Source organism: Drosophila hydei, unplaced genomic scaffold (genome assembly GCF_003285905.1).
Source record: "Drosophila hydei strain 15085-1641.00,03,60 unplaced genomic scaffold, DhydRS2 tig00000131-arrow-arrow-pilon, whole genome shotgun sequence".
Lineage (NCBI taxonomy): Eukaryota > Metazoa > Arthropoda > Insecta > Diptera > Drosophilidae > Drosophila > Drosophila hydei.
This window is the reverse complement of record NW_022045671.1, coordinates 589449-599420: the sequence shown is the minus strand read 5'-3', so window position 1 is coordinate 599420 and position 9972 is coordinate 589449. Positions and strand designations below refer to the sequence as shown.

Genomic DNA, 9972 nt, shown 5'->3' with positions numbered 1-9972 from the left:
AAAAAACGAAAGAAACTGAAACAAAACACACACGCGCCGGACACAGCAGGCAAAGCGTGTGTGTGTGTGTGTCTTAGATATATGCTGATATAGTAGTGGTAGTCCAGCTGAGAGAGAGAGAGTGGGAAGGTGGATGGGAGAGACGCTTGCAAGTGAAATTCATTCAAACGAAACGAAATGAAACGAATTCAATTGAGATGACGACGAGGACAAAGCTGGAAACGAAGACGCAAACGAAGCCAAAATAATGCCAATGAAGAGTAAAAAGTAGATCGATAGATAGCAGCCACTACACACACACACACGCACACTCATGTGCGTGGCCAGCATGTGTGACCAGTGCGTGGGCCAGAAAGAGAGAGAGAGATCGTAATGCAAACTGTCAGAATGCGTAACTCAATTTACAATTTTGCTTTTACTTTTCTGCTTCCACTTTCCCTTTCTTCTTTATTTTTTTTGCACAAAAGAAAGTGCGTGCGTGTGCGTGTGTGTGTGCATGTGTGTGTGCGAGGGTGTATGCTGAATTAAAAGAAAATGAAAAATGCTAAAAAACGAACGGCTGGACACGAGCCACAGCCGCAGCCAGGGCCATGGCCACGGCCAGAGGGTTGGGCTTGGTCCAAGGCAGTTGTTGGCCATGATAAAGTCAGCTAAAATGTGCGTGGCGTGTGCCACGGAGCGTGCGGGGCTGCACTGGAAGGGGTGTGTGATTGGGGCGGCGGCAGCGTCTGTGGCAGTGGCAGGGGCTTATGGCAAGAGCGAGAGGGAGAGAGAAAGAGAGAGAGAGAGAGAGAGATGGAGAGAGAGAGAGAGGCTGCGACAGCGTAGGCTGGTCAACTGGGCAGGCATTTCTTTTTGCTGTTGTTGTTGTTGTTTCGCACGAATCCTTTCGCCCCAACCACCTGAAACCAGCGCAAAAAAAGAGTAGAAAAGAAAAGCGTTAATGTTGCGCGACTAGCTGATAGCCTCTAAAGCATCTAGGCGCTATGAGCGATCGCAAGAACAATTGCAGGCACAAGGTAAGCCGCTCAAAGAATTTGCACTTTGCCTTCTCCCTACTAATGCTTGCAACATGATATCGTGTGTTAAATCATAGACAGATCTTACCACATGATTCACTGACATTTCCATTCCACTTGGTACAAACAATTAATTTCATTCCGTTTCTTACCATATTATATCTTAGCCCATCATATCATACCACATCAATCATGCCTAGTTGACAATTCCATTCCATAACATTCCTTTCCCACACTCTCACACATCGTACAGCGTTCCATATCAACCATTTTTATTCCATTCCATTCCAAAAGATCAAATTGCATAAATGAAATTAAATAAAATAATAAATAAAATAAAATAAATGACTTGATCACAGACAAGAAGAAGCGTCTTATATGATATACTATGCTACCCACTTCCTGCTCTCTTTTACAGGGCATAAAAAGCGGGCAAAATTGTAACAAAAGCGGATGCTGCGTGGGCATCGGAAGGGGTGCAGATGATGCTGATTGGGGGCGGGGTGAGCGGGGGCTGTTGTTAGGTAAGCAACAGAATGGGTTGCCAAAAAAAAAACAAGAAATCCAAATGGAAAATGCTGCACAGCCTCACACACACACCACTGCACGCTCGTTTGGACAATTGGCCATGGCATCCATTCGCTCTTCTTCTTCCTCTTTTTTTTGCGCTCAGCTTTCACTTTCCTCATTTTCGGACGCTGTTTGCGAAGCGTGCAGAAAAGCTGACCAGCACAAAAAAGAAGAAGAAGAAGCAGGAAAGTAGCAGGCAAAGGAAAATGTAGCAGCAGCAGCCGCAGCAGCCGCAGCAGCAGCAAACGCACGAAATTACATAGAAAAATCTTCGGCACATAAAAAAGCGAAATAAAAAATATAAAAAACAAAAAAAAAACACGAAGCGGGCAAAAAAATCTTTGAGAAGAACGTGGTAGAGCGCAAAAAAAAGAAGAAGAAAACAGCACAAAAAAAAGGGTTACGAAATTACGTCGACAGCGATGCCAATGCCAACGCCGACGCCGACGCCGAAGTCGACGTCAACGGCAGCAACAATATCAGCAGCGGCGTGGGCAGCGACGTCGTCGCCGTCGTCGACGTTCAAGTAAAGAAATGTAAAGAAAATTACAAAATCACCCCCTTTGGCCAGGCTTACATGCTTACAGTTATTACCGCGATAAGGTGAGGGTGTCCATATAGGCCGGACCAGGCGGGGTGGGTGTTGCTGGAAGACAGTTACTTTAGCCAATAGCCTCTGGTCGTGGGGCTTATCAGAGTTCCGGAAATGAGTTGTGTAAGTTGCAAGTTTATGTTGCTTCAGATTGATGTTGTTGTTGCTGTTGTCTTTATAAAAACTATTCAGACAAATCGATTAACGTTTAGTCGAGAGCTGAGCCTCTAAACTATTTCAAAAAGCGAAACATCAAATTGTATAGCGCTTAGCTTGATCGATATTTATCGATTGCTTTTAGGTATGCTTCTCTTTGAATAGCCTTAAATCAAATAACGAGCTAAAGATAAGGAGATAAGGCTGTCATTGAAGAAGCAGTTGAACAAGATCACAATCAATGCAATTCGCAAAAGTATAGAATATCTGATAGGAACAGCTTTAATTAGGGAACCAAATAAATATTTATAAAAACTAAATAATTTTTGAAAAAATGTGCACTTATTTTTGAAAAAACTCGTATATATATATACATTTATCTTTAGATAAAACCAATCCAAGATGTAAGTATAAAGCAGAGCACAGAATAATCATAAAGAAAATGCTGCGCTTCCGTCAAAGTTAGCATAGATTAAAGTTAAGAACTTTGGAAATTGTTGAAAGATTTAAATATGAAATGGAATCAAAAATATTGAATGAAACTATAAATTGTAAAAAAAACATGCATATATAGATAGCTGCTTAGATATATGCCTGTTCTATACAGGAGCCATAAAATAACGAATTGAAATTTGTAAGAAATTTGGACATTTGTTTAGAAGATCCATCAATCTATTGATTGTCTCAAAAAGTGAATGCAGCAAGTTGTTATCAACGCGCCAGTTTACTACTTTTTAAGCACTTAGAGACCCATTTCACAGCTAGCAAAGATATTAAGGGAAATCAAGTTTCGCTGCTGCGAAAATATGTTACAGCTCAGCGCAGCTGTCACAGCAGCAGCAGCAGCAGCAGAAGGCAAGAAGAAGATGAAGACGAAGATTTTGCTGTTTGGGCACATTAATAAACAGCTAGCAAAAGTGCTGCCCATGCCCAAACCGGTGCGAGAGAGAGAGAGAGAGAGAGAGGGAGAGATGGGACATGTTCATGCATATGCATATACATTATAAACAAAATGTGCTCCCACAACAACAACAACAAGCTACCCTCACACACACACACAGAGTGGCTGAGGCTCAGGCTGAGAGGCTGGTCAAGCAAATACAGCAAATCAAACGCAGTCATCATACAAGCCCAACCACCCAGCCGCCTACAAACCTTTCGCTTGCTTTGCCTTTTACTTTTGCGCGTAAAAGTATGCTACAAAAAATTAAAAGCTGACCACAGCGTCGCGCTGCGCTGCCGGCGTTGGCAGCGCTGCGCTGTGCTGTCCGCGTCGGCAGCAGAATGAAAAATTACATAAAAACCAAATTTATATACGCACACCAACGCACACACACACACACATGCATGTGCATATGCAGGAGAAAATACGCAAAAAAAAAAAACAGAATTTTGTATAAAAAGAATCGAGAGAAAAATCTTCCCTTAACTTTTCATTTCAAATGTTATGTAGTTGACAGTCAGACGCACTGTCCACAGCCACATGCCCGCCTGCTCCTTTCCCCTGCTGTCAATTGTTGTTGTTGCTGTTTTAAGTAGGAAATTGCGTCCGAGCTGCTCGCTCGCACTCGCGTATCAAATGATTTTCTTTTGTAAACTTCGCTGCCCGTCAAGGCGCAAAGCAGAAGGACACGACACGACAGGCCAGCGCCGACAGGCCAGACAGACAGACAGGCCGACAGGCGGGCCGGAGAGTAACAGACAACCCTTTTAGCTATGCCAGATATCCAGGTGGTATTTTTTGCTGGCAGGGGTGGGCGGAACTTTGTATTGGACTAATGCTAATGTCACATATACGCTTGTCATTCGCATTGTTGTTGCTGCTGTTTTACGTGATTTTGCATGGGCTTGTTTTGCGTTGTTTTGCCAGCTATATTTGCTGGCATTTCGCTTCTCGTTTTGTACCTTTTATCCGATTTAAAAGGCATCAGTTTAACCCAAATTTTTTGGCCAGCCACTGTGGGAACTAAGTCAGTGTGTCTGCTGTCAGCCAGGCCAAAACAAAAACTATAAGTATACACCGTGTATGTGTGTGTGTGTGTGTGTGTGTAGACTATGAATTTGACGTGCAGCTTTGGGCGCTCAGTTGGCAGTTTTTAGTTTTTAACTCAAATCGAGGCTTGAACGATTTTTGCTGTGCGCTCGAAAGTATGCTACGCCAAATGCGCCGAGCCGTGCAAATGCCACGCAATCAAAAACTTTCGCTCACACACACACACACACACTCAGCTGCTGTCCATTGCCCAGCTATACATGTGTGCGTGTGTGCGTGTGTGTAAACAGGCATTTTGCTTGTGTGGTCGCAGAACTTGAAAACTAGTTTGCATAAGACAACAACTTGCGTGTGTGTCTGTGTGTGTGTGTTGAAGGTGGAGGGTTAGTTGTGTGTCGGGCAGCCTTATGTACACGACACTGGCTGATAGCCCCAAACATTGCCTTGATTATAAATTTCAACTTAATTACATAAACAGAATTTAATCCTTTCTAACTGTGTCGCATTTTATACATGAAAATATATATATACACGATATATAAACTGTGTATATAATGTGTCTAGGTGTATGTGTGTGTGTGTGTGTGTTAACGCGCATTTCGTATCAGTGCCTGCTTGTGTGGTCGTCTGTGTCTGTGTGTCTGTGTGTCTATGTGTGTGTGCGTGCGTTAATTTATGGGCAGCATAACTATCATGGCGCAAGCCGCACAATATTTAGGCACAGTGGGTACAGAGCGATTGAAAACTTAAGAAAGGCAAAGGTAATTAAAGCTAAAGTTTAAGTTATTTAAATTATTATTTGGGGTAGACTCAAGCAGAGAGAAAGATATATATATATATATATATATATATTTATATATATATATATATTTTTTTTTTAATTTATTTTTTTTTTGGTTTTCATAAATATATATAAATATTTATATATATATTTATAAAAGACGGCCCTCGCTCATTATGTTAACTTGTTCAGTACTCAAGAAAACCATTTTAAAGCCTGTTTTGCTCTACGATTTCGCTTCGAAATTAGCTTCAAGTGCATAGCTCGTACCACGGTGCAGCGGGACAAACGAAGGACGAATGAGGACACAACTTGCCCATGATGAATATTCCAAAGTTTTGCATTAGTTCTGAGCTAACCACCCACCCGACACACACCGACACACACACACACACACACACTCGCACACTTTAGAGCTGTGTGAAGTGTAGCATAGAAATAGGCATCAAGTCTTCCCTGGCCGCTGCCTGTGCCCCCGCCCCAGGCTCAATGCTATATATTATTTTGACTGCCCAGGCTGATCAGCGCAGAACACACACCTGACGCACACAGACACACACAGCTAGACAGAGATAGTATGAGTGCAAATGGGAAAGAGCGAGGCAAATGTTAAACCAATTTCCACACAACAATTTTAAATTTCCGTCTTGGTCCGATACACACACACAGACACACGCACAGGGAACTTAGATTTGCGATTGCCAATTTGAGGACCAGAAGCCTGAAGCGTGTTACGCACACACACACACACCTACCGTTAGCTTACGCAATGTGAAGCATTCACATTCGCATTCCCATTGCCAGCTACGCCAGCTACAACCCACCCACCCACTTGTAAAGTGCGTAAGGGTGTGCGTGTGTGCGGCACTATTTTACATACGTAATGCCAACTTCATGGGGCTTTTGGTAAAGCTCATAAGCGCCGTCGGCTACAGCATCGAAATTAGCGTTTGGACCTTAGACCTGGCCATTGGGGAGTTTGCCCAAGTCAAAAGTGGGCGTGGGCGGGCTGCATAAATACACATATAACTATGTGTGTGTGGGTGTGTGTGTGTGCATGGCACATGTACTTAAACACTTGTATGTAGCGCTACTTAGCTTGCCAAAAACTCATAGGAAAAGGTTTAAGGCTCGACTGCTCCAACAAAAATTGTCACAGCCACGTTTTATGGCTCGCAGCGACCAGTTTCGATTCATGAATTTAATTTTTGGTCGAAGACGCAGTCCCGCTCTGATAAGTATTGCAAATGCATTTGGCTTAGTCAGCGGTATTTCATGGCTCGACTCATATCAGCCAGCTGCGCTTAAGGCCAGCGCAGCAGCAGCGGGTTCGAATCCCTCAACTTTTTTGCCTTGCCTTAAACTAATTTTGATTAATTTCCAAGAGTCAGCCTAGATGGCAGTCCAAACTTGAGTCAAGTTGCAACTGAACTTAGCTTCAAGCAGTCGAGCTCCGATTGTAATTCAATTCTTTAAGCATAATCGCATCCAATTGGAATTTAAACTTTTGGGCAATGTGAAAATCAGTTTGACTCGAGTTTGGCTCTTGCCACAGTCGCAGGCAGCAATTGCCAGCAGCTGTCCAGGCATGACACACGCACGCACACACGTGACTTATGGATTGGGCGCCAATGGAGGCAGCTGAGATGCGGCTGCGGCTGTCTCTGACTCCGCCATTGCCACTGTCTGTGGCAATGCGTGCGTTGCGTCAGGACACACAAAGACGCATGAATTTTTTACAGCACCAGAAGCCAGCATCAGCTTCCTGTTTTCGAATTGCTTTTTCAGCTGATATACCCTGTAAGCAAACACTGCGCCACACAGCTGATGCCAGACTTCATTGAATGAGACTTTCCAGAATAGAAGCTTCTCTAGCTGCTTAGAACTCTTTCCAATTAGTGGCTCAATCTACAGGATAACTGCTAGTCGAGCACTCTTTAAGTTTCATTTAGCATCTAGATATCCTATGCTGCACGAGTCCAGCACTGTTACAGGATAACTGTTAGTCGATCACCTCGCATAATACTCGTTTTTTATGTATTTTTTTTTGCATTTTTTACTGGACGCCACGACTTACGTGCGATTACTTGAGATAGCGTGTGTGTGTGCGTGTGTGTGCGTGTGTGGCTGCTACCCCTATTTGCCATTCACATGTGTCTGGACGTGGGCACCACCTAACTTGCGAAGCCCCTTCAACATGCCGCTGAGCCGCTGGCCAAAAGCTAAAAGCGAAATGCGTTTCGTATGTCTGTCTATTTGTTTATTTGACAACATTTTTGAGCACATGTGTGTGTGTGTGTGTGTGTGTGTGTGCTGGTGTGCTGGTGTGTGTGCGCTTGTTATTTATGCGCTCAGCCTATGGGGCGAGGCCAATTTTTCATTCAGTTCCATTTGCTATAATTGCTGTGCAATTGAAATTAGGCTTAAGTTTCTGCTTGCCGCTGCCGGCCAACAGATGGCGCTCCGCATCAATTAAGATGCCGCGCTCGAGCGCTCTTCTTCGGCCGTGTGTTTTGTTGCCAACTGTACATTAGCGAAATGACATTGAAATATTACAAAAATTTAAAAACCATTATAAACAGACAAGCAGCAAGTGCCCCAGCCCCGCCAGCCCCCTCCCACAATTTACACCCTTTACACACACACACACACATACTATATATACATAAATATCTTATGTAGCCGTTACCTATGGCACGGGGGCAGCTCGAAAAATTCCTAACACCGAAAATTGCGCGCGAATAAAACACAGAAAAAAAATAAATAAATAAGAAAAAAAAGGAAATTTCTTTATATTATATATATGTATAAATATATAGAGGAAAATCAACAGCAGCCAAGAAACAACAAAAACAACAACAACAACAGAATCATCCACTTTTGGCCCGTTTTTTTTTGGTTTTGTCCTTGTCGTGTCGTAGTCGTAGTCCTTGTCGACTGGACCGCAGTGGGCGAGCCGGGTGGATGGGGCAGGGGCAGAGCTGCGCTGCGTACTACCAATTTGCTAGTGACCATAATCAACCCCTTTTCTTTCGTTTATTCTTTCTTGATTTTTCTTTTTTTTTTGCGCCCAAGCGCTTTTTGTTGTTGGTATGCAAAAAAGTGCGTAAGGCGCTGAGTTGGAGGCGTGGGAGGCCGGTAACGAGTGCGAAGTACAGCTGTACAAATCAAACGAGCAGAGGCGTCGCACCAAGCAGCGCGGCGGGGGCGGCGGGCCGACGCGTGGTGGGGTAGATAAACATCTTAATGTTGCCACAGGGAGAGGCAAAAGGCAAGAGGAAAACTTCAACAGATTTTCACTTTACTCTTCGATAAAGTCTGAATGGTTTTATATAGTCTAATGAAATTCTGGAATTCTATTAAAGCTGCAAGCGACTTCGATATTTGACAAATAAATCAGCTGAGACGAGGTTCGGCTTGGCATTGGGCTAGGCTCCAGCTGAAAGGATTCGTAGTTACTATGAGCAAAGTCCTTGAACCTTATCTGTCAATTGAAAGTTGTCACAATATGAAACCAACTATTAATGGCTGTTGTAGAGCCGCTTTTTACAGCGACTGGATAACAAAGAAAATGCTTCAAAAAATTCTTCCTTTTTCGTCCGTTTTTTTTGGTTTATTTGCAGCTGTCTTTTATTATATTATTATGAGTTAGATATTTAATGTGAGATCGCCTTGAGGGAAGCTCAAAAGGACGGCGCAGAAGAAGGATTAGAGCAAGGTCTAGAGGTAAATCTAAGGAAGGTCTAGAGGAAGCTATAAAACAAGGTTTAGAGGAAGGTCTAGAGAAATGCCTAGAGGAAGGTCTAGAGGAAGATCCAGAGGAAGGTCTAGTGGAAGTATCAGAGAAAGGTCTAGAACTGGGGCTGAAGGAAGTTCTAGAGAAAAGTCTTGAGAAAGATCTAAAGAAAGGTTTGGACGAAGGTCCACAGGAAGCTCTAGAGAAACGTTTAGTTCAAAGGCTAGAGGAAAGTGTAGAGGAAGGACCAGAGAAATATTCAGAGGAACGTCTAGATAATGGTCTAGAGGATGGTTTAGAGGAAGGAAGTATTAGAGAAAGGTCTAGAACTGGGTATGGGGGAAGCTCTAGAGAAAAGTCTAGAGGAAGATATTGAGATCTAGAGGAAGGTCTAGAAGAAGGTCTAGAGAAAAGTGTAGAAAAAGGTTTAGAGGAAGGTCTAGAGAAAGTGTTAGAGAAAAGTCTAGAGAAAGGTCTAGAGGAAGATCTAGAGAAAGGTTTAGACGAAGGTCTAAAGTAAGGTCTAGAGTAAAGTGTAGGGAAAGGTCTCGAGGAAGGACCAGGGAAATATCTAGAGGAACGTCTAGAACAGGGTCTAGTGGAAGGTCTAGTGGAAGGTCTAGAGGAAAGTCCAGAGAAGGATATAGTGGAAGGTCTAGTGGAAGGTCTAAAGGAAGGTTTAGAAAAATGTCTAGAGGAGAGTCGGACAACCGTCTAAAAGAGCTGAAAGCGAAGCAATTTTGATGACTTGTTAGTCTGATTAGCTCTATTGCTGCGGCCAAAGATTTCTTCGATGTGTGCAAAAGCGACTTCCCTTACGCGTTGCTCAAAAACAATTACCTCAGAGACTTCACTAAAAATGAGCTTAGTTCAAATGTTTCTGCACTTTTAAGGACAAAGCTCGAATAGAAAAGTTATTAATTCAGTCAAAATGCTGCTTAATACCTCTGTCAATTTGAGCCACGTGATACTCTTTGGTGGCTCATGAGTTGGCAACATTTTGGGTTATAATTTGTCCTTTTTCAAGCTGCCCTCGCTGCTGGCTGGCTGCCAACCCCTCTGTACTGGTCAGTGGCTACGCACGTGGCATGCATCAAATGCCTTACAACTACGTTCCATGCATAT

At 43.3% G+C, this 9972-nt stretch overlaps 1 protein-coding gene across 1 annotated transcript; it reads left to right on the top strand.

The window, feature by feature from the left end:
- Positions 1-655: 655 nt before the first annotated feature.
- Positions 656-9565, top strand: LOC115482853 (ring-infected erythrocyte surface antigen-like). Its single transcript, XM_030223100.1, has 4 exons — positions 656-824; positions 8778-9180; positions 9279-9363; positions 9440-9565. Exons 1-4 carry the CDS (start codon positions 656-658, stop codon positions 9563-9565), a joined length of 783 nt encoding a protein of 260 aa, XP_030078960.1.
- The last annotated feature ends 407 nt before the right edge of the window (positions 9566-9972 follow it).

Coding starts and splice junctions, on each gene's coding strand:
- LOC115482853 (XM_030223100.1), top strand. CDS start 656: ATGTGCGTGGCGTGTGCCACGGAGCGTGCGGGGCTGCACTGGAAGGGG. Junction 825..8,777: donor GAGAGAGAGGCTGCGACAGC/GTAGGCTGGTCA, acceptor ATTTAATGTGAG/ATCGCCTTGAGGGAAGCTCA. Junction 9,364..9,439: donor GGTTTAGACGAAGGTCTAAA/GTAAGGTCTAGA, acceptor CGTCTAGAACAG/GGTCTAGTGGAAGGTCTAGT.